The 23,811-nt window shown below is 47.0% G+C and overlaps 1 protein-coding gene across 5 annotated transcripts in view; it reads left to right on the forward strand.

The window, feature by feature from the left end:
- MIB2 (MIB E3 ubiquitin protein ligase 2) overlaps positions 1–22,283 on the forward strand; it is a 41,308-nt gene extending 19,025 nt beyond the window's left edge. The window contains exons 4-20 of one of the 5 annotated variants that reach the window (XR_007904370.1): positions 3,345–3,451; positions 5,213–5,407; positions 6,629–6,771; positions 8,221–8,328; positions 9,693–9,797; positions 10,478–10,640; positions 11,388–11,521; positions 13,365–13,513; positions 14,167–14,323; positions 14,881–15,035; positions 15,580–15,706; positions 16,046–16,276; positions 17,593–17,771; positions 18,820–19,004; positions 19,756–19,821; positions 21,036–21,667; positions 21,699–22,283. Coding sequence is in view for 3 of the 5 variants with exons in the window: in XM_051786443.1 (XP_051642403.1) it covers positions 2,948–3,000; positions 3,345–3,451; positions 5,213–5,407; positions 6,629–6,771; positions 8,221–8,328; positions 9,693–9,797; positions 10,478–10,640; positions 11,388–11,521; positions 13,365–13,513; positions 14,167–14,323; positions 14,881–15,035; positions 15,580–15,706; positions 16,046–16,276; positions 17,593–17,771; positions 18,820–19,004; positions 19,756–19,821; positions 21,036–21,277 (2,499 nt within the window). In the remaining 2 variants the exon portion in view is untranslated. Of the gene's footprint in view, positions 1–1,803; positions 3,001–3,344; positions 3,452–5,212; positions 5,408–6,628; positions 6,772–8,220; positions 8,329–9,692; positions 9,798–10,477; positions 10,641–11,387; positions 11,522–13,364; positions 13,514–14,166; positions 14,324–14,880; positions 15,036–15,579; positions 15,707–16,045; positions 16,277–17,592; positions 17,772–18,819; positions 19,005–19,755; positions 19,822–21,035 lie in introns of those variants that run through there. The other 4 variants (XR_007904371.1, XM_051786443.1, XM_051786442.1 and 1 more) reach the window with 4 other exon arrangements.
- The last annotated feature ends 1,528 nt before the right edge of the window (positions 22,284–23,811 follow it).

The raw sequence follows: 23,811 nt of genomic DNA on the forward strand, positions 1-23,811 counted from the left end.
CTGAGCAATAAAGGGGATGCAGGTTTATTTACATGGTAACCTCTTCAACATGTGTTATTTATGCAATGGCAGTTTAAGCTGTTGGTCTCAGAAGTTTTGGTGGCTGTTGACTCAAATCTGGCTCTTCTGTGATGGTGTGTTTGTTTCCTAACCTGTAAAAAAAATTAATTTCTTAATGTCAAATTATGTATTAATTTGTTCTATCAATGAATTAATATAATTTTACTTTTAAAAAAATCATTATTTGCCAGATAAAATACCAAACTGTCATGTCATGTCATCATGGCTAGGCTTGCCTCCTTGTGCATTGCAGAACACCATTGCATATCCCCACATTAGGGTTTCCCTTGTTTATTTTGGAATATTCTGTTTGATTTGTAGAGCAGGGGTTGCATTCTAATGACATATTTTATCTTTATCTTTTGTGGAATTACACGATCCAAACTGTAAGCAAAAGAAATCTTCACTAAAACGTCCTTAACCTGTGTTTTGAACTGATAGTCATGTTTAAAGGATGAGGACAAGACATTTATTTCACTTTGTGTGCTCAGGGGTGCTTCTGTGTTGGTCTGAAACCCTGAGTCTGATCTGAGCTTTGGAGGTCACCCAGAAAAGACTGAGCTTTTAGCCCAGCCCAGACCCAAGTTATAAAGACACAGCTGGTTTTGTGAAGAACTGCTGCCTTGTCAAGGAAGGACAGGATTGAAAAGGAAGAATCTTGGTAAAGACAGTTCCTGAAATAGGTTTCTGTGATCCTGATCCCTCACCAGCGCCCTTGTCTTAGTCTGGTTCATGCTTGAGCAACCAGCAGCCCCTGCCATCTGTCAGAATTGCCTTCCTTTATCCTCTGCTGGAAGTGCTTCAGGAAAAGCTTTGCTGGGGGGGGATTAGAGAATCTAGAATTTCTTGCATCGAGGTCAGTTTTATCTGTGGTTTCTGCAAGGTCTTTGTGTTGATTTTCTTGAGCTCACCCTGTGTAGATCTTTGCACATCCTGGAAGGGATGTGGGTTTTGTGTCTGCTGTGGGTTTGTGTCTACCGTGAGCTGAAAGTCTGGTTTGCAGCTGTGCCTTTCTGAAGAGATGAACGTGGTATTTATGGCCCCCTGCCTTTCAGGGTGTCCAACCCTTCTGCTCTCCAGCCCCGTGCAGTGTGCTTGTCTTTTTGGGATAAGAACTTCCTGCAGTGGAAAAGTCTCTGTCTTGCAAAATACTTCGGCTGTGCCTGGTGTGAAGGGTCTCTGACTCCTGCAGGGTCTCAGGTCATTACTGCAAGTTAAAAGCAGTCTGTTTAAACTTCTCCAGGTCAGTTTTTTTGGGTCCCACATCTCTCCAAAGCCAGGGTGATGCTGCTGTTGGAGCTGTGTGGAGCAGAGCTCCCAGGGATGTGAAAAGCTGTGTAAGCACCTCGGTGAAACTTGAGCACAGGCAGAATATCCCCAGGGAGTGGTTCCCAGCCTGCTGGAGAGAGACATAACTTCATTCTCTACAGTACACGCTCCCAAGTGTTTTCTGGACTCCACAGTAATTTAATATCGTTGGAATTTGTAGGGCAGAAATGGCTGCAGACTTTGGCTGTCATAATTAACGTCGTTATTAAAGGCAGCATCGCGGTGATTAAATTTATCTCGAGGGTATTTTAGCATCACACGAATAACTTCGGTTGTTACCCAGTGTTTGGAGCAAAACATGTTGAATTAGATTAAAAGCTAAGACACATTGGCTCAGGGCATGAAGTTCTTGCATCGTTCCTGGGTGCTGGTCAGCAGGGTGGTTCAAGGCAAGGGCTTTGTTTTTGGGAGGGAAGGAAGGTTTTTCTGGTGGATTGTCTCCAGCAAGAGGTGGAGTTTCTTAACAGTTTTCTTCCTTTCTGAAGTGGTTGGCTTTGTTTTCTAGGTCTCCAGCCACAGGTTAATGTGAGGGCTGTTGAGATGGGAAATGACTCCTGTTGTGTGACTACACAAAAAGGGAACTTCTGCTAGGAGTAGAATGAGTCGTGGTTGTTTTGCTTAAGCTTAGCTCAGTGCTTTATTTTACTATCACTGAGGATCTTTACATTGAAAACTCCCTTGAGAGAGTAGGGTTTGCAGGAGAGAAGTATATTTTTATCACTCAGTCAGGGCTTGACTGAGAGATCTTTGATGAATTGTTAGAAAAACATGCAACAAAATACAGTGAAAACAAGTGTTGTAGCTGAGCTGTTTCAGACACAGTGCTCAAATCCATGCTGGTTTTTGAAGCTGGTCTCTAGTGCCTGACACAGAGCAATAAAATGAATGCTGATCAGCATCTCTTTTTAGCTGAGCTATCCCTATCCCACTCTCATTATCTCCTTTCATAACAACATCCAGCCTTGCTGGTGCTTAAACCAGGCAAAATCCCAACCATCAAAATAAAGGGTCTTCCTCTTGCTCCTGTTGAGCTGCAATCTGGGCAATGAACATTCCACCATTGTAAGAGCCTGTGTAAATAATCTCTCCCTCTTTTTAAACACATTAGGTTGTAAACCAGAGGTGGGAGATCCGTCAGCAGGTTAAGAAAGGTAAAAGACTTAAGCATTTGGTGGATAAGTAAACAGTAAGTTCAGGCCTAAGCTTTTTATCCTTCTGAGTCTCCACCTTCTCTCTGTAGGTATTAGATGGAAAATAAATACAGTGTTCTGAGGTCAGCCCTACCCCCAATAAGCTTCCCCTCCCCTTGCCCTGTGGAACAGCTGCTGAACTTGGTTTGCTCTGTCTGCTCTGGGAGTTGCCAAGAGCCTGTCAGGCTCCAGGGGTATGGATTGGGGCACCTTGGCAGTCGCCTCGAAAAGTGGATTGTACCCCGGGTGAGCAGCCCAAACAGCTCCCTGAGGATTTTGGTGGCTTGGTGACTCATGAGAAGGCTTTCTGCTGGGGAGCAGAGCGGGCAGAGCACGCACAGAGCCAGCAGAGGAGCTGCTGTGACACTATGGGAATTGGAAGCTGCTTTAACAGGACATCAGACCCCCTGTTCACTATCACGTAGGTACCTTCCCTTTGTCCGTGAGCTGGAGTGGGGTGTGTCTGGAGTGTGGAGTGCAGGGCACATGGAAAGGGCTGGGAGATCCTGGGAATGGTGTAGCCATGGTCTGATCTGCTCTGCCTTTCAGCAGGTGAACTGTGCTGTGCAGGTCAGGGTATGGGATGTGCTGAACTCCTTGTGACTCCAAAGCATTAATGCAATGGGCACCCCAGAGAAGTCCATCAGCATCCCCTTAAAATGAGGGATACTCCTCATATGACAGACCTCGGTTGGATCTGAGCTTTATGCGGTGTCAATAATAACAATAAATTCATTTGTTTTCTCTCATTTTGTTTTTTTTCAGAGTCCTGGTGAGTCCTCGACAGAATTTGACTCGCATCACCTTAAAAGGGACTTTCCAGGGGGCTAAAGTGGTCCGTGGCCCCGACTGGGAGTGGGGTAACCAGGATGGTAAGCTGCTTTTGGGATGTCCTGTAAAACACACCATTGGATTTGTTTTTAAACATAAATTACATACAATTTTATTTTTTCTTTTTGGCAAATTGAAAGTGCATATGCTGAGCAGCAGCTTCTGGGGAGCTGCTCAGAGGATGGAGGTTGCTGTTGTTTAGAGTATTAAATATTCCTTGTTTTCTTATATTGGTTATTTGTCACATATCTGTGACATGAACCATATGCATTCATTGAGGGTGTGGGAGGGAAGTTTTGCTACTCCTGTTTCACAGACATGAAAACTCCTGGGAACCATCCTGGAAGTTCTTGTATAAAACTATAAGTGTACATGATGATAAACAAAGACCCATCTTTTCCTGAAAAAGCTTTCATTTACAGTGGGAGTAAGGGTTGTCTGACTCTGTGTACAGTACTCCTTTCTGCTCTGGAGTTCTGTGGAATATCCTTATTTGGACACTTTTAAGAACAGTGAGGAGAAATGCTCTAAGGATGGTTTCCCATGGAACATTAATGAACTGTTTGCTGTGGTTACTGGAGAATGGTTTCTGCTTTCAGCAGGATTTGTAACTTCAGGCTGAAAATGCAGAGGGACAAAAATGCCTTTTTTAGAGCTGTTCTTGAGTGTAATGACTGTACTTAATTCACTGATACCAATTTCTGTTAGTGCTGCAGGGTTCAGGAAGCTGTACTGTCCGTTCCTATTCCAGAGCCCCGCTCACACTGTAATGTTTACAGCTCCTTTTGTCCCTTAAGAATTAAGTCAGAAGTTCAAAGGTTTCCAAAGTTGAAACTGCCATTTATTGCAGCTCTGGGTTCAGTGGAGGACATGGATACTTGCAGGGTCTGAGAGCAAAAGCAGCTTATGCTCAATACAGCTTATCCATCCTGTTGAGATCAGATGGACATTTACATGTCTGAGACTCGCGTTGCTTACGATGGTGGTGACCTGAAACCAGTTACACCAGCAAGGCCAGCGGGAAGAACCCTAAAAACCCTAAATCCAGCCCCTCAGGTGGTCTCTGATGAGCACCACCCTGGTTTTGGTGGAGCTGCCCCCACCCACAGCCGTTTGCTCCTCTTGTCACTGATAGGACTGGCACGAAAGCCCACTGGTTTGTGTTGTGCTTTTTAGTCAGATGTGCAGTTAGATGAGGAATTAAACTCCTTTAAGCTGTTAAATTTCAAGACTTTAGAGGCAATTAGAAGCTCTTTGTCCACTCAGACAGACAGATGTTGCTGTCCCCGTTTGGGACTTGCCCAAGTGACTTGGCAGCAGAGTTGGGTTGGGAATCTGCAAACTGTGACTTCCTTCATGAGGTTCAGTGTTCATAGACTGTTGTCTCTTGGATGACAACATGTCCCATGTGCCCAGCCAGATTTATCTCCACACACATATCCTCCTGTTCTGGTTTTTTCCAGTGTACTGCTCCTTTCTTGGGCAGGTGAAGAGAAGTACCAGAACAAACCTTCTTTGATGCTCTTCCACCTGGCTGGTGCTGGGGAGAAATTAAAGATCTTGGGTGGGTTTTACATCACTGTTTTTTGTCTTGCCACAGTGTGGTGCCATGACACTGTGTGTTCCCTAACCTAGGCCACGCACACCAGGAGGAATTCTGCACAAAATTCAGCTTTTTTCCACATCTGTATTCCAAAGTAGATGGCTGGCTGGCTTTCAGCGAGTTTAAACACGCTCCTGGCTGGCCAAACCGAGTCGTGTCACGATTTAATTTTCCCTGATCTTCCCTTTCCCCCCCTCAGGTGGCGAAGGTAAAACGGGCCGCGTGGTCGATATCCGCGGCTGGGACGTGGAGACCGGGCGCAGCGTGGCCAGCGTGACGTGGTCTGACGGGACCACCAACGTCTACAGGGTGGGCCACAAGGGGAAGGTGGACCTGAAATGCACCGTGGAGGCTTCCGGGGGCTTCTACTACAAGGAGCACCTCCCGAAATTAGGTGTGTAGAGACAAGTCGCCCGCTGGGAAGTTGGGGATGCTGTCAGGAGACAATAAAGCCATTTTGCTTGGAAGGCAGAAAAGCAGCAGGTGGTTTTGTCTTAAAGTTCCTGCATCATATGTGCCATTCAAGAGAAGTGGCTTGCGTGTGACCTGCTGCTTGATTTCAGAGTGGTCAATGAAATAGTACTGTGGTAAAACCATGAGGTGCCCACAGCCATGTCCCGGACAGGGATCTTCTGCCGAGGCAAATCCCTGCTGGAAATGCAGGAAACTCCCACTCTGTCACGGAGAATTCAACCCAGTGGCAGTTCTGTTAACCCAGAGCTTTTAGTTCTTCAGGCAAGCAGTGGTTCAGCTGGTGTTCACTGTGGTTTTACAGAGCAAATATCATTGCTCTGGTGGTCCCAAAATTGTGTTGGAGGGGACGTGACCAAAGGGAGAGTTCTGAGAATGGAGCTGCCAAGGGAGAGAGAGATGAGAAAAAGTGATTGGAAAAGGTGATGTCTGTATTGGCAACATGCTGCAATTCACATTTAACTCTGATGAAACCAAGGAGACTGTTTGTGCTTTTGGACTTGCAGCTTTTCTTTACCAATGCATAATTTAGTTGTGTTTATTTTAATGAGTTGCAGAGTCCATCTTTTGCTCCCCTGAAAGAAAACAAGAGGGGGTCTGTTCCTATGTTTGCAGCAGCAGAATCAGGCCTTTCTCATTCTTTCCTCTCCCTGAGCAGCTTGGCAAGAGCACGAGGGAAGGGAAGGGTTGGATGGGGAGTTGATCCCAGTGGTACAGCCTCCCTCTGCACAGGAAGGGTAGGAGGGGAAGGCACTCCTCAAAGCAAGTTATGTGACTGCCTGTGGAGGAGAACTTATTTTGGGTGCTGAGTGGGTGTGTCTGCTGAACACCAGTTGTGGGTGACTGAGCTGCTAAGAACAGCTCCTGATGTCTGCCATGACATGAGAGGCGTCCTTCAAAGGCATTCCCTGCTCTGGGAAGGGACAGAATGTGTCTTGTTAGAGCTGCCTCATGTTTAATTCATAGAATTAGAGCTAAATCCTCTTGATTTCTCCACCTAGGGCATACCCCAAATAGAAAAGGGGTGTTTTTACACCATTCTACCCCAATTAATGTTAATTTGTGGCCCTTGTTACAAAACCAGTGAGGCACAAAGGTGTATTATTGCATCCTGCATGTCTGTGGGTGGTGTTGTTCTCCCCAGGAAAGCCAGCTGAGCTGCAGAGGAAGGAGAGCACAGACAGACACCCATTCCAGCACGGGGACAAGGTGAAGTGCCTGCTGGACATCGACATCCTGAGGGAGATGCAGGAGGGCCATGGAGGCTGGAACCCCAAAATGGCAGAGGTATGAGGCTGGTTACTCCTCTGGGTAAAGTATCAGTCACTATCTCAACCTGCACAGGTAGGCACTGGTTAGGAAGCTACCAGAACATCTTTGTGTAACATGGTACCTCCTGCATTTATATTGAGTTAACTGAAGCCCAAATACAGATTTTTTTTAGTGGTAGGACACTGGAGTCAGATTTATTTTTAGGCTCGGATTTATGTGACAGTTGCCTTGTGGAGCCCTGCACAAGTGTTGCTCAGAAGTCTTGGGAGCAAAAAAATAATGGCTGGTTTGTCTGTTTTTAAATGAGCCCTGGACCTTTTCTTCAGGGTTCTGGATCCATTCCTTGTTTGGCTTCTTTGCTAATGGAAGTTATGTGTTTTGTCAACAGTGGGCTCTGTCCCTGGCCAGGGCTAAAATTTCTCAACCCATATGATATTCTTGGAGCTTAGCCTGTTGTCTTGTCTTTAGATTGAAGAGCTCTCACTCTGCTGTCACCTGTTGTCTAAAAAAACCCAGATAGCAGAGGAAGTAAAGATAGAAGTGACACCTATTACTGTGGAACAGCATGAAGCAGTGCTATAAAATTATAAAAGTCACTTTATATATGTATCCTGACCCAACCTGCCCTGTAGGTGAGCAGGCTTTTTGAAATCAGGCTTTAAAATGTCAAGACAAACTGTGTCATTTCAGCTTCAATGTGGAAATCTGTTAACTGAGCATCAGCCTCCTGGTTTTCTTCAGCCTGGCAGGCAGGGACTTGGCATCTTCTGGCAGGAAGGCTGCCAGTGGAGCCAGGAATTTTTTATTCCATCCCCAAAGCTGTAGTTTTTGAATGTTGCTGTGTGGTTCCTGGTGTCTGTTGGTTGTTAAAACCTCTGTGCTCCTGAATTCCTGTTGTTGGTGAATCCAGGTGTAGAGGGGGATATTAAACAGAGATTTTTACGAGATGTAAAACAGTAACTTCCTGTCATTTCAGAAACTGGTCCTTTTTTCCTCCTTCTAAACTATGAGCTGCTCAGGACCTGCCAGAACCAACAATTCTAGAGCACTGCACTACACAACTGTACTTTATTTTCTCTCCTCTACCATGCCCCTTTTTTTCCCCCCTCTCAGGATGTGCTTTGCTGGTATTATAATGCAGAACAATGTTGTGATCTCTGCCCACCTTTGTCATTTGGGAAGAGCACAATCTGTGCTGCATTTTCCAGGATTTTTTACACTTTGTATTCCTGCCCCCCTCCTCCCCCAATATGCTGCTACTTTAAAGGAGCTTCTTAAGGAGCCCTTCCCTGCTTTTGCAGACAAACAATGGCTGCATCTTGTGTGAAGCAGGTTTGGGAGCTCTGTTGGTCTGTGGATTGGAAATGCTGGGTAATTTAGCCACCTATGCCTGCTTTCCCCACTGTTAAGCAATGTGATTTATTTAGGGGCTTTCCCCTACTTTTTTTTCCCCCCTATCAAAAGTTCATTGGCCAGACAGGGACGGTGCACAGGATCACGGACAGAGGGGACGTGAGGGTCCAGTTCAACAGCGAAACCCGCTGGACTTTCCATCCTGGAGCCCTGACCAAGGTATGTGCTGGGCTGGGCCAGGGCTGGGCATGCTGCAGGGAAGAGCTGTCCTTCAGCCTGCTGTGCTGGGACATGGTGTGGCACAAGCAAGTGCTGAAAGGATGCCCTGCTGGGCCAAACACAGTGGGTTTGGGCAGAGCTCCCTGCAGCCCATCAGAGCTCAGGCAGATGGTTGCAGGCAGTGGGAGTTGGGCTGCTGGGCTGGCCAGTTTGATGAGCTTCTGCATTTTAAATGCAATTTCTTCAGGTAAATTCCATTTCTTGATTCCAACTTCTTTCATATGACAGTTTACCTACAGTAGCTCATCTTTCTGCAGCTGCCTTTCAACCTTTTCCCACATAATTGCCATTTGACTTTGTTTTCTTCCATTTGATTTTGTTTTCTTCCATTTGATTTTGTTTTCTTCCATTTGATTTTGTTTTCTTCCTTTTGATTTCGTTTTCTTCCTTTTGACTTTGTTTTCTTCCATTTGATTTTGTTTTCTTCCATTTGATTTTGTTTTCTTCCATTTGATTTTGTTTTCATCCTTTTGATTTCGTTTTCTTCCTTGTTTTCCGTGTCTCTGTGTTATTCTCCTTTTTTTGCACCTTTGTCTCCCTTCTCTTTGATTCTTCTGGATGACCTGAGTCTTTAATCCAGCTCTTCTAATTTTGTGTCTGCGTTTCTAAAGCTCATAGCTCTGACCTTCCCCAGAGGTTTGAAATGTGGATGATTAGAAACAGAGATAATTAGATATAGAAGAAGCTGCTGGAAGACCACAAAATTCTGAAAGACCTGAACAAGGTCACAATGCTAAAAACTCCAAAATCAAGGGAAAATGCAGTGTCAGACTGTTTTGCACAGAACTAGTCTGCTTTGAAAAGTGTGTTTTGACAGTGCTCCCTTCTTAGCTCAGTGAGCAGAGGGAGCATCTGGCATATTACCAGAACAGATAAACTCTGGTTTCCCTTTTCTCTTTTAAATAAAAAACAGATTTAACTCCCTTATTAAAGTGAATTAAAATCTCCAGTGCCAGGTCAGGTGTAGTGAGGAGATGGACCGAGGAAAGCCCCACAGTTTTATACTGGCATTAATTATGAATGGCTTGAAGAAGAACAAAAAGTTAGAAAACTGTCTGTTGCAAATTATTTCCCTACTTAAATGTGCACTTGGCTTAAAAGAGAGTTACCCCAGCCCTTGGACTGTGTTTCCTTGGCAGTGCAGTGATTACAGTTGTACTAATGGTTTGCAGTGCCTTGTTTTCTGAGCCAGTGGGTGTTTTTTGAGTCGACGGGTGTCGTGTTTGTTGGGTTTCTGGGGTTATTTTGGGGTTTTTTTTTGTGGCTTCACTCCCCAAAAGCTTATGACTTTCTTTTCCTTGTAGCTCAACACGTTCTGGGTGGGTGATGTGGTCCGGGTGATCGATGACATGGAGACAGTGAAGCGGTTCCAGCCTGGCCACGGCGAGTGGACGGACGAGATGGCCCCTGTGAGTGCACCCCAGCCCCAGGAGTTTGCCCAAGCAATCCCTGAGAGTGATGGGCTTGCACTGCCCCCCCAGACACTCCTGCTGGTCACTGAATGCCCAGACCTTGCTGGGGCCCTGCAGAGTCCCTGTTCCCTCCTGCTGTTGGCTCCTGGTGACCCAGTCGTGTTGCAGCACCCAAAGCAAACAGGGACAGGGCAAGTCTGACCAAGGGTTTGGCTGCCACCAGCTCAGATAAGAGGTTTTGCTGACCAAAGTAAACAAGTCCTCTTACACCCTCCCTAATTCTCTGGAATGAGGCAGGGAAGTGTCCAAGTGGAAGAATGGTCTGATCAGACCAGTGTGGCTAAAAAGCGGGATACAGGTTAATTGCTCCTCCAGGAGCAATTAAACACCCAGAGGAAACCTTTCCTAGTCCCACTTTGGTCAGTTCTCTGTGTTCTTCAAACCACACTTTGTTGTTTCACCACCTCCTTCCCCAGACATTTGTAAGGTGTCTGGGAAACCCTCCTGGGTAAAACTGGTGAGAACCCTCTGGTGCCCTCGAAGTGGGAGCTACCTGCGAGTGTGTCCCTGTCCAGGGCTTCTCCTCACCCAGCAGGGCTGCAACTTGGGGAAACCCTCTTAGAAAACATTGCTTTGGGGCTGAGACCTTTGAGAAACCACCTTCTCTTTCCTTGCAGACCCTGGGGCACATCGGGAAGGTGATCAAGGTCTACGGGGACGGAGATCTGCGCGTGTCGGTGGGAGGGCAGTCCTGGACCTTCAACCCTGCCTGCCTGACAGCATACCAGAGGGAGGAGGAGGCAAACCTCATGACCACAGAGAGTGCAAAGGAGTCAAAGAGTGAGAGAGATGTCAGACCCTTCAGGGACCTGGGAACTCTTTGCTGCAGCTCTTTGGGCGGTGTTAAACTCCAGCTGTTCTTCCCCGGACAGAGCTCCAAGACCCAGCTGTGCCTTACTGGGCAAGCCAAGCTGACCTTAACAGGAAAATACAGAATAAAACCCAACTGTGCCTTACTGGGCAAACCAAGCTGGCCAGCTGTGCCTTAGTGGGCGAGCAAAGCTGGCCTTAACAGGAAAATACAGAATTTAGGACTCAGAAGTGCTGACCACAGCCCTGCCCTGGGTTCAGCATTTGCCTTGTTCTGTCTCAGTTTCCTGGTCCATCCTGTTTCCTGTACTAGGATACTAATTGCTGAAGGCTTGTGAAATAGTCCCAGGACCGTGTGTGGAAGTGTTGTGAAATCCACAATTATTTTGCCCAATCCACCCTGAAATTGAATTTAGGATCACATGATGTGGAGAGGGGTTTTTTGGTCTGTTTTGCACTTCTGCTCATAAATTTTTTTTGTGGCCTCACCATACTTACATCCTTTAGATGTCAGGATCATGTGGGAGAGAGGACAAGACTTGCCAGGGTTGTTTTGTTTTGCTTTGTAGATGGATCTTACACTCAAGATAGACTTCAAGGACAACTTGATACTAGCCCAGACTTTTTCACTTTGCTCTGTCTGGAGAACTGTAACACCTCTGTCCTCTCAGGCACCCAAAATTGTGGACTCACAGGTCCTTTCTGTTCCCCATTCAGGTACTTTGGTGGCTGTTCTGGAGAAGCTGCTGTCCCAGAAGACAGAGTCAGAGCATGCTGGGTGCCTGGTCATTTGTGCAGCCCTCAACAACACAGCCAAGGTCCGGGAGCTCCTGCAGAAATACCCGGACAAGGCAAGTTCTGGAGACATCCTGAATGGCTGGTTTTTTGTTGCTTTTCTGTCATAAAATTTTGTGGTCCACTGGGGAGAAGGATGGGAGAAAAACGATAGATTTTTCAGACCTGTTAATATAACCTGGAAGGTTATTTTGCTGCAATTTAGGGTTAAATGTGCGTATTTTGTGCCTCTAGTTTGTGGCATTAAATCTGAACTGGAGTTAAGTCCTTACAGCACATTTCCAGAGCTGGCTTTTCCCAGATTTCCTGTGTGGACACTGCACCTGCAGAATGAGGGGGAGAGGGGTTTATCTGTATGAAAACAGGAGGAGATACCCGAGTCTCTGTTGGAAAAGGAAGCCATGGGCTGTGTCTGGCTGTGTCTGTCCTTAGATGACCTTGCAAAATCATATTGTTGGAATCAGGAAAGAGAAAAGCTGCCCAGATCTGTGCAGTGTCTTATCTCATGTCTGACTGGAGCAGAGAACTGGGCTTGACTTGTTGCTGAACAATTTTTTGTGCTTGCAGAGTGCCAAACTCAGGATCTCGTCTCCTGAAATCTCTGCTCTGTCAGGCTCCTTCAGGGAGGGGTTCAGGCTTTATAAACAGATAAAAAAAGAACCACCAGAGAACAAAGTATTTCAGCAGTGTCCTTGGAAACCATTGGTAACAAAAAGAAGTTTTGTTGAGGCTGTGTCTGTGTGGCTGGAGGAAGCAGCTGGATGTGTGAACCAGCAAAAGTGGGATCAATTGTGAAGGAACCCCTGTGAAGCTGATTGAGTGGATAGTTGTCTGGTGTTTATTATAGTTCTTTATTTTACAAAGTTAGTGGGGCTTCTGGAGATGGGAATAATAGACAAATACCTGCACTTGTCAAATTGATCTCAGATAAGGAAGTGCCAGGAGTAAGGAATCCATTATGTGATTAGTTACTTTTTTATTAGATTTCTGTTTCTATTCTGATACTCATATTAACAAATTAGTTATTTCTCTTAGAGTGTTATACCCAGCAAGAGGGGGCTGGATTTGAGGCTCACTTAGTGCAGGTTGGAATTGCTTGCCAAGGCCTCTGCAGCTTATCAGCATTGTCTGTTGTGTGCAAATGGAAGAAAAGCACAGTGGCCTCCTTGTCAAAATGACTCTTCCCATCATTTGGGTGTTCCAAGGGAAGTCCTGCCTGTCCTGCCCTGGCTGCTGCATAGAACCAGCTGCAGGGGGGAAAAAAAAAAAAACTTGTTCATTAACTTGTTCTCCCTGCCGGTCTGCTGAGGTTTTGTAGCTCCTTCATCTCCTCTCCTTAGCCTCCCACGGGTTTCAACAGCTGCTTTTCCCTTTTTTTTCCCCTTGCCTTTCACACAGGCTCTCCTTGCTCTTCAGTCTCTTTAATTCTCAACAAATCTCACTGCAGCACTTGAGCTCTGTGATATCCCCTCCAGCCATTGCGCCCAGTGAAGTACCTGCAGCAGCACAGAACAATGGGGGACTTGGCACCTTCAGAGCCTTATGCAAAGCTAATTTGATTTCCTCACACATTTTCCTATTGGGAGAGGAATTGTTGGCAGAGGTGGCAAGAAGTGTTGTGCTTGCAGGCACAGAGTGATTTGGCAAGAGAGCTGCAATTAGAGCCCTGGCTCCCGGTTCTGTTCTCTCACTTCTCCCCTCTTGCCTCCATGTGCTGTCCCCTTCCCCTTCAGAAACGTTCTGGGACAAGGTCAGCTTGGAGTTGGTGCCCGGGGAGTGGAGCCAGCGGGGCCCAGATCCCTCCTGGCAGTTGGGAGCCTGCAGCTGTTCCACTCCCATCCCACTCTGACCCTGGCACGAGGTCGTTCCTCATCTGCTGTGCCTCTGCCCTTCCCACAGGTCGATGCCAAGAACCAGGGCAGGACTGCCCTGCAAATTGCCTCCTACCAGGGGCACCTGGAGGTGGTGAAGGCTTTGCTGCAGGCGCATGCCAGCGTCAACCTGCGGGACGACGAGGGGGACACGGCGCTGCACTACGCGGCTTTCGGGTAGGATGCCTGACTCCTTGCTGCCTCTGGTGCAGGACCTAAAGGGCTGCAGAATTTATATTCTGGAGATAAATGGGCAGTCTGTGGGAAGGATGTGTGGCTGGTGGAGGCTTTTCTCTGATTTTACCCTGTATTAGAAATTGGTGTTTGAGCTTAAGCCCCCCAGGAACATTTCCTAGCGCACTCCTTTGTCCTCCACGGCAAGGTTTCCATGCTGGGAATTTTGGGGGGAATCAGAACAAGAGGTTTTGGTGAATCAGAAAGAGGGCTTTTGGTGATTAGATTTTTTTTTTCAAGGGGTTGGGGGGAGGTGGTTTGGTTGGTTTGAAATCACTTTGGTTGGTTGGTTGGTTGGTTCCTGTAAGTGCATGTGTTTTCCAGAGGAAGATGGAATTTTTAATTGTTTTGTCCGTCGTCAGGGAAGAATTCATCAATAAAAGTGGGAAATTCCTGTTGATTTAGAACAGAGGGAGCAGATTCTAGAGCACAGATTAGGAAGGTTTTGTTGTGTGGGGCTTTTTTTTAATACTAATAAGAAGTGGGATGAAGCCGCAGGGATACAAAACCCGAGAAGCTCCGTTGCTTTTCAAGGAGGAAGAATTTACTGTCACAGGATCGGCTCTAACCTGTTTTGCTCCTTGCTTTTACATCAGAAACCAAGCTGAGGTTGCCCGTGTGCTCATTAGCAAAGGAGCCAGCGCAGACCTGTTGAACAATGCCAAGTGCACGGCGCTGTACGTGGCTGTGAGCCAGGGCTTCACCGACGTGGTGAGGGCCCTCTGTGAGCTCAACTGTGATGTCAACCTCCCGGTGAGTTTGGACCTTGGGGGGGATTTGGGGTAGAGGGGTGTTTGAGGTTGTTTTTTTTTTTCCTGGTGGGTTTTTTTTTTTGGGGTGGGGAGGTGCTTCTTTATGTGTTAAACAGCTCGGTGCTTTGTCGGGTTTGAAAGTCGTTCTCCTAAAGTGCACTGCTGTGTGTTGCACAGGGAGTATTCCTTTAAATAGGGTTATTTATACTGAAGTATTCCTTCAGTGCTCTGGAGTTCCAGGTTTGGGTCTGCCCAGCTCAGTGCAGTGACAGTCTCTGTGCTGGACTCGGGCTCCCAGTGAGAGCTGACCTGCTGTTAGTGGGTGTTGTTGTTGCAACGCTCCTGTTGCCAGCAATAAGGAGGGCTGAGATTTTTGAAGACAGGCAGTGATGGTGGCTTGGACCCAGCCCATTTTTAGGCTGTGCTTGTGTGGTGCTGGGGCTGGAGTGTGCTGGGTCAGTGTCTCAAAGCTAGCTGGGAATGTCAGCAGCTCTGAGGTGGTTTCCCTTGGCTTCCTGAGGTGGGTAACCTGTGTTCTGCTTGGGTGTCCATGTGCAGGATTCCCAGGGAGACACCCCCCTGCATTATGCCATCACTCTTGATTACAAAGTGGTTATTGAGATTCTCACTGAAGTACCCAACATAGATTTCACTGTCCAGAATGGCCAAGGCTTCAACCTGCTCCACTATTCTGCTCTGAAAGGCAACAAGCTGTGAGTGACCTTTTTTTTCATTTTTATGGCTTTTGCAGATCTTAACTCATACTTGTCTCAGCAGTAACAAGGTGGCAGGTGTAGTTCTGGATAGATGGGAAGAAAATAGATATGGCTGGGTGTAGCTGTTGCCCTCCTTGCCTTCACAGCAAACTCCTGCCTACTTTCCCCATCCCATCTCTCTCCTACCTCCCCAGCTTGGCTTGAAAATGTCTGCTTAGTTTCCTTAAGTGTTTGGGTTCACACTTGGGAGGGCAGGAGAAGGTCTGTAGTAAAGACTGTGTCTAACTGAGAGCCTCTGGAACTCTTCCAAGGATAAATCTGCTCATTATTTCCAAAGCAGTGTGACTTTACCCTTTATTACTTTATTAGATGATAACTGAGGGCTTTTGTTGTGTTCCTGTAATTCAATCTGTGAGTTAGAGGGACTGCTCTGCATCACCAGTGTCAGCTCGTGGTGCTGCCTATTAAAATATGAACATCCATAACCCCTTTTTTCCTGATAAAGTAACTCTTCCCTCTCTGTTAACCTCCAACACTCCAGAGCCATAAAGAAGATTCTGGCAAGAGCTCGGCAGCTGGTTGACTCCAAGAAGGAAGATGGTTTCACTGCCCTGCACCTTGCTGCTCTCAACAATCACATGGAAGTGGCAGAAATTCTCATCAAAGAGGTAAGAAAAAAAGCAAAACAAACCCATCATGATCTGCCCCACTCCCATCTGCCCCACTCCCAGCCCCCCACATTTCTGCTGGGACTCACAGAAATGTCTCTTTGAAGAGCTGACATCATTTGCTAGACTGAAGAAGAAGGGTTGGCATTCCCAGGGGTGTTTTCCTTTGGCACTGGCAGAGAGGAGAAGGGTGTCTTGGCCAGAACAAAGCGGGTTGGCACCAGAACCCGCTGGAAAACGTTCGGTGAAGACGGACTCGAGGTTCAGGACCTCACCGGGCTGTTGTGCAGCCAAACCCAGCAGCACCAGCTCACTCTGGTGCAATCCCTTCCCTTCCAGGGCCGCTGCGACGTGAACCTCAAAAACAACCGGAACCAGACCCCCCTGCACCTGGCAGTGATCCAGGGCCACGTGGGGATGGTGCAGCTGCTGGTGGGCGAGGGCAGCGACGTCAACGCCGAGGACGAGGACGGGGACACGGCCATGCACATCGCCCTGGAGCGGCAGCAGCTCATGGCCCTGGCCATGGAGAAGCGTGAGGGGGACATGGGGCCCTCCCTCCTTGCCAAGGTGAGCTGGGAGCAGGAGGAATTCCAGCACTGAGGGCAGGAGAACGCTCGCTGTCGGAATGTCAGCGGGATCCGAGGGGGCAAAGGAAGGCAGGGAGACTGTGGCAAGCCAGTGCAGATGGGGAGCACAGAAACAAATAGGAACAAACCTTCCTGCTTGTGGGAAAGCAAATAGGTCCTCTGAGGGGGTGCTTGAATTTATAGCATGGAACTCGACATAGCCAGACAACAATTCATCCCGTCTCCCCCGATATTTTTATTAGCATTGTGCTTCTTTCCTGACATGGGAAAGGTCACAAATCCACTTGCAGAGCCAAGAGTCCTGGGTTTAATTCATGCCCCAGGACCACAGCAATTCATTTCTGTCTGATGGCATGGAAAATATGAGGACAGCAAACCACAGCCACCCCAGTTATCTGCGGGAGGACAGCAGTGTGTGAGAGGTGAGGTGGATCGGGCTGAAGGGTAAAGACAAAGTTGTTACAAAGCCTGAACTGGATTTCCCTGTACTGTTCTCTATTCATGGATATAAAGACCCTAGTTCTAGAAATCAGTGCAGCACATGCCAAGGGGTGTGGGGATAATTTAATGCACTGGAAAATCCAGCATGGATTTTTTTTTCTTTCTTTCTTTATTTTCAAATGATCAGAATAAGCAAAACCACCCATTCCTCCTTTCTAACTGCTGATGCTTGGAAAAACCCAGTGCATTGGTCATCCATTCTGCTCATTGCCAAACTGCAGTTCTTGTGGTAGCAAGAGCTGATGGCTCAAGTGCATGGCCAAAGGCAGCCAACAGCTAGTCCTGGATGCAGGAAATCTTAAACATTCCCAATGTTATTTACAGTAACATCATATCTAGATGCTGTAGGGTCCTTCATGTCCAATTCTATTTGCCCTGACCTACACACTCTGGTCTTTTAAGTCATTGGGAAACGTTTGTTGACTTTAATTTGGGTCACGTGCATAAAAATTTTGCTTTTTAAATAGATGTCACTTAAGGCTCCATGGGCCAGCTGTTCATCAGCTGGTGTGTGCTGTGGTGTCTTCACCTGCTTCCTTTTCACCACCTGAAGAAGTGAATGCCCTTTGCTATGATTTGTGTTGATTATCACCAGTTAGGACCAGCCTTATGCACTCCTGTCCCTGGAATGTAAATTTGAATCTGCTGTTTAGGTGCTGAAGGGTCTTTTTTGTGTTTTCAAAAACTAATGCTAAGTTGCACTTTCAAATTGTAAGTACAGGGTGTAAGACTTTGTTTAGAATTTGATACAGAAACTTTTTGTGCTAACAGAGTGTGTTCCTCCACATCTTTTAGCTGCAGGCTTCTGGCTTTCTTGGAAACGTAGAGCTGAATGTGGGGACTGCAATTGCCTGCTACCTAGCACAAGAAGGAGCAGATATCAATTATGCAAACCACAGAGGAAAATCTCCTTTAGACCTCATTACAGATGGGAGGATTGTCCAGATTGTCAAAGACTTCTCACAGAAATTCAGGTAAACCTTGTGCTCAAGCCAGTGACAGCAAACTCCCCTGCAAACCACAGAGTGCTCCCTCCAGCTCTTCCAGGAGGGATGGAGCATCTCTGGAACACTTGGGGTGTCAGTCTGAGCACCTCCTGTTTCTTCTGGAGCTGGTTGCTGCCCCGTGTTTCTGGAGGGGTTATGTGAGGCTGGGTGCTGCCATTGGAAAGTGTTGGGAAAAGCAGATTAATGTTGCTCAGTGCAAACTCAGCCTCCTGACTTAACAGAGAGCCCTGAGGCAACCTGAGGAGTCTGGCCACTGAAGCCAAGAGCAACTTTGCAGAGTCGTTCTGGGTTCTGTTTTATTTTCATTTGATTCTGCAGTTGCAGGTATTTAAAGTCTAAGCAGAGAGGAAGTGCAGCAAAAGGGTGACCACCAGAACCCACAGAATTCATTCCAGAGCCGGATAAATGCTTGTTTTTCAGCTGATAAGAGAAATAGCTGAGAAAAGGGAGAGTATAGCCAGTCAAAGATGGCTTTATCTCGGGTTCTGAGAAAACATCTGTTTGCATTTTGACTTTGCAAACATGAAAGCAGAGTTTGGTCTGAAGGCACAGACTTGGTCCTGTTACTGCTGGAGGAGGAACCACACAGCAGTGCTGTGACTGGCCATGCCTCTGGTCCACTGTGGAAAAAAAGGTGAAATGTGTCCCTTTAAACATCTTGCACAGGAATTTTGTCAGTGGAGCATATGTTGGATTGAGGTTTTTTTGCTTAAAGAATGTCATTTCTTTCAGACTGACGTTCCTCAGAACAGCATGCTGGTTTCAGCAGCTGATTGTACTGTCAGTACCTCACTGCTGCCCTCCAAAAGGGCATTTTCAACCTGTGTAAATATGAGCCATCCTTGCTCTTTTCTTTTTAGGTAGAACTAGTCAGAATCCCAGCTGAGTCGGTCCCAGTAGGGCGAGTGAGGGATCACAAGTTTATGCCACTGAGCGTTTGCCAGGGATCAACACAAAGCTGCTGAAGGAGGATCTGGGGTGTGTGGCTCACATTTTGTGCTGTTCCTACTTTCAGGGAACAGCAGGTTTCTTCGGAGAGCTCCACCATCACCTGCAGCCTTCGCCGTGTGCACACCACGCCCAACACCATGACCAACCTCAGCGTGTCCAGCGTGGCCGTGCCCACAGAGTGCCTGGTCTGCTCAGAGCTGGCCTTGCTCATCCACTTCTTCCCGTGCCAGCACAGTATTGTGTGTGAAGGTGAGTCCTTCCCCTGTTCCTTTCCCCCTTTCCATGTTTTTCTTTCCCGTTCCACCGCCCAGCCTCCTTAGCTGGGCTCCCATAAATCAGGCTCTGTGTGGACACAGAGTGAGCCATTGTGCTGTTTGTGTCCTGAAACAACCCCAGCATGATTTCAGCAGCTTGGGCAGGACATCCAAAGTTATCTGTGAAAAGCACAGAATGTTCTACCCACCTGCTGATTGGGACCCAAGGCAGCTTTACTTGTGCTTGTAGATACCTGCACAATTCAGAAGGAAAGGCAGGTGCCTCAGTTCTAGCTCTCAGTGCTTTATCCATGAAAAACCTCCTGAGAAGGATTTCCCTCTTCTCTGGCTTTCACTGCTGTTTACATTTCAGTTGTTTTAGTGGCAGCCTGCTCAAAGATGTCAGCAAGTTTGTTGTCTCACAAGGCACTCACAGTCTGAGTGAATTTGGGATTTTTGTGTGCCAGAGCTGCTCCCTTTTCCCCCAGAGCTGTTTGGATCCACAGTGCAGCAGTGCCAGTGCCACAGAGCATCAGGGACTTAAAGGTGTTGTGTTTGCTACTGACCTAGGAAAGATTAAACCAGGAGACTTAAGGCACAAAAAGCAGGTTGTGACCTCGTTCCATGCAGAAACAATCTCTTAATCACCCAGGGAGGCCTCAGGTTGTTCTTGAGTCCGTTGCTTTCCTCTCTGTTCTGACATCAGGGGGCTTAACTGTGATCTCTTCTCGTGTCATTTGTGCTAGAATGCTCCAGGAGGATGAAGAAGTGCATCAAATGTCAAGTGACAATAACCAAAAAGCTGAAACAAGGTAATGTTTGCTGTTCTTGCTGTGAGTGCTGTGGGAGGGGTCCTGTACAGGGTGGGTTTGAGGGGCATTGATGATTTTCAGTGGAATAGCAAAGGGAGTTAATTTGTTTGGGCTTGTGTGTGTGTGTGTGTGTGTGCCTATTGCCTTGCCCACCTTTAGAGGGAAAAAAGAACATCTCAAATGTCACAGGCCAAGCTCAACCTGCATAGACAGGACATTTAAGGAAGCTTTGCCTGGGTCTGGCTTATTCTGTGCATTGAAAGCAAATATCAGGCTCTCCAGTCTGTTTTCACATGTGGTGGCTTAACAGTGAAAATTTATGAGAAAGGAAAAATTGCATTTTGTGCAAGCCTTGCCTTTGCCTTGGCTGAAATCACAGTGCCTGTACAGGGCTGGCATCACCCAGCTCTCCAGGAATCCCTGAGCTGGATTGTTTCAATAAGGCTCTTCAGCTCAGTTCCAGATGAGACATTTGCATGCAGATTTTTGCTGGAGGAGGGAACATCAAGGTCTCCAAAAATACCAGCTGGATTTCCCTGTCAGTGATGTCTTCAGTGCTTTGTCCCCAAACCCACTTCACCTTCATGGATTTGAAACCACTCCTTGCACCACTGATGTGCAAGTGGCCCCAGAATGCTGAGGAAAGGGGCATCTATATTGAATTGCAGAGCTCCCTAATCAAGGATTAGAGGAGCAGAATATGAGCAGTGGGGCTGAATTAAGCTGAAACCAGGAGGAGTCTGTTTACCTAAGCTGGCATTTGGGGTTTCTTTCATTTCACAGAGTTGACAGAGTGACCCTATTTGTGTAAAAGTCAAGATATAGGTCATGTCAAGTGGTTTCTTCTTGTTTGACCATGTGTGCCCTGAAGGGCTTGACCAGAAATTTGAGTGCCAGATGTGAACAGGGAGAACACTGGAAGGATTCCTGGGCTGGCGTGGCAGAACATCCCACCCAGCTCATGTTCCAGAGCACCAAGGCAGGACATCTCAGCCAACATTTTGTTTCCTTTAAAACAAACAAAAAAACCAAACCCACAAGCCACCTCAAACCCACACACACACACAAACCAGAAGGGAGGAAAGCAGCACTTTCTGGCCAAGTCTGAAAAGCATCCCCCCGGGCTTTTATGTGAGGAATTCCTGGATAAGGCTCAGTGAGGAGAGTTTAGGGGCGGGGTGTGACCCTGACTAACCCTCCCTGGTGCCCCGCAGACAGCACGGAGGTGGAGTGCAGCCCCAGCTCGGAATCCACGGACCAGAGGAAGCTCATGGAGGAGCTGCAGAGCCGCTACCGGCAGATGGAGGAGAGGATCACCTGCCCCATCTGCATCGACGACCAGATCAAGCTGGTGTTCCAGTGCGGGCACGGCTCCTGCCCCGACTGCAGCACGGCCCTCACCGTGTGCCCCATCTGCCGCCAGGCCATCCGAGAGAGGATCCCCATCTTCGTCTAGGGGTGCTCCCAGCCCTGCCTCCCCCCCTCCTTGGTTGTGTTTTGGGGGTTTGGCTCCTCCCTGCGAAGCCCTCCTGGAGGAGAGGGAGGTGTCACACACACAGCTGGTGTCGGAGGTGGCCCCTCGGCACCCCCTCCCCTGTGCTGCTCCTCCATCATAAACAGCTCCGACCCGTCTGCCCGGGGTGAAAGAGCCCTTCTGGAGCAGAGAGACGGACAGAATTCCACGTGGAGATGTTCCCCACTGGCATCCAGCTCCAGGACTGCACCACAGCCAGTGCCCTGCGGGGTGGATTTCCCTGGACTGCCCTGGAAGGAGAGACTGGAGCAGGATGTTCCTCATCCCGTGGCAGGAGGAGCAGGATGTTCCTCACCCCTCATCCCGTGGCAGGTGGAGCAGGATGTTCCTCATCCCGTGGCAGGTGGAGCAGGATGTTCCTCATCCCGTGGCAGGAGGTGGAAGAGCACACACTGCACTTCCCCTGAGGAGATCCCAGCTCTCCCAGCTGCCTGCCAGGGGTAGGGAGGGATGTCCTGAGAGTGTCCTCTCCAACCCAGAACCTGTGGACTCCACTCCACCAGAACAGAGGCAAACTGGATGTAATAAGGTCCTAAAGACAGAGCATGTGCCTTAGAGATAAAGTAGTGAACACTGATTGAAGAAAATATGTTGTTACAACAAATATTTCTAACCTCTAAGTGACGCTCTTCTTCCATATTTTATTTTTTTTTTTTGGCACAACTGTGTGTTCAGAGACTCCTGAGCTTTCTATCCATAATGCCAAAGGCAGGTGTTAAATACTCCAATCAAAGTGTAAAGAAAATAAATAGTTAATAATTAAGAGACGAGAGAGCAGAAGGAAAAAAAAAAAGGGGGGGGGTGTTTCATTTTTGTTTCTTTGTTTTGCAGCAAAACTTAATAAAATAAAGTATATATTTTCCTGAGCATTAAAATGAATGTACAAACAGTAGCTGAAATGTGGATCCAGCTGTACTGTGTTTTCCAAGTGAGTGAAGAAATATTATCCACTGAGTCATCCTGTTAAGTAGCTGTTGGTGGAAGTGTGGCTCGCGTGCCACACGTGTGTGTACGTGCACATACGTGTTTGGGGGGAGTGTTTCCTCTCTGATGACACAATTATGCCCAAACACACTGTTTGTTACGTATTTGGAGCAATATTTAAACCAAGCAAAAACCTCCTGTGTTCCTCTGCTCTCTTTGTTCCTTTTGCAAAGAGGTGGCGAAGCTTCCAAAGGAATTTTTTAGCTCCGGGGAGTGGGGTGGCAGTTGCAGGGATATTTATTAACTTTACAACCCAGTGGTGTGTTGAGAGAGTTATTTCACAAATTCTGGGCTCCTGTAGATTGTATTCAGCAGGATGGTTCACTTGAGGTTGTTACAGTTTCAGCAGGTTTTTTTTGGGGGGGGGGCTGTGAAAATGGATTGGATTTAACCCCTAAATTCTCTGCTCGGGTCGGATTTAACACCCAAGTAACCTGAAGCTGAGTTGCAGAATCAGCTTTGGTGTAAAATCAGGGGTGGAAATTCTCATTTCCTTATATCCTAGAAGTTTGTGTTCATGGAAATTCCTTTGGAGCAAGTCAGAAACTTCCCCAGAACGTTTGCTGTGTTGGGGAGGGGGGCAGCAATACCAAAGTGTACAAGTGTAAAAGTACAAATCTGAGCCATTTTTATCATCCAGGAGCTGCTTTAACCACTATTTGATGCAAGTGAATAATTTCCCAGACTATACATCACCCCAGCCCCACGCTAAGAGTTTCTTTTTAAACACATTTCTTTTACAAGCCTCTGCATAAATCCAAAATCTGTGCTCTGCATAAATCCAAAAGCACTTTGCTAAAGGTAAAAACTGCTGCTGTTTCATCCTGTGTGTTGAATATGGGGAGAGGGGACAGAGGTGACAAAGTGCTCAGTATCAGCCCAAAGATGTCATTTTATTCAGGAAAAACAACATGGAACATCTGCTTCTTATTTTTCTTCTTTTTTTAATAGTTTCTTTGGGTGCTGAATGAAGAGAGGCTTCCAAGTGATTATTTTCCCTAAAGGAAAAAAAAAAAATCCTAGGACAACTGGAGCCTTTGACTTGGGAGCTGTGCAGCTGTTGCAGAAAATTGAGGTGGTTTAAAAATTATTATTTTTTTTTTTCTTCTCGTCCTGTCTAACGAAAAGAGATTTTTGTAGGGAAAGAAGAGCTCCCCTCACTTTTGTGATGTAACTTTTTGCAAAACTCAAGCTCCATTTTGAGGTCTCCTGAGCTTGTTTTCATGTCTGAAATTCGTTGTGTGGCCAAGTTGGGAGTTTTGCACAGCAAAAAAAAAAAAAACCTGCTTAAGAGCTACAGAAATGGTTTGTATAAATGTTGTGTTTGTTTTGGGAATATTCTTTTCTGTTATTTTTGCGTGTTCTCTCTTATTTTCCTGAATTTTCCTGCTGTGGTTGCTTCTGAGGAAGCACCATTTTAACCCTTTCATTTTCCCAGTAAGAAGAAGGGGAATTTCTGCACCCACCAGAGA

The sequence above is a fragment of the Manacus candei genome, unplaced genomic scaffold, assembly GCF_025592945.1.
Source record: "Manacus candei isolate 608988 ecotype Guabito, Panama unplaced genomic scaffold, ASM2559294v1 h1tg000022l, whole genome shotgun sequence".
Taxonomy (NCBI): domain Eukaryota; kingdom Metazoa; phylum Chordata; class Aves; order Passeriformes; family Pipridae; genus Manacus; species Manacus candei.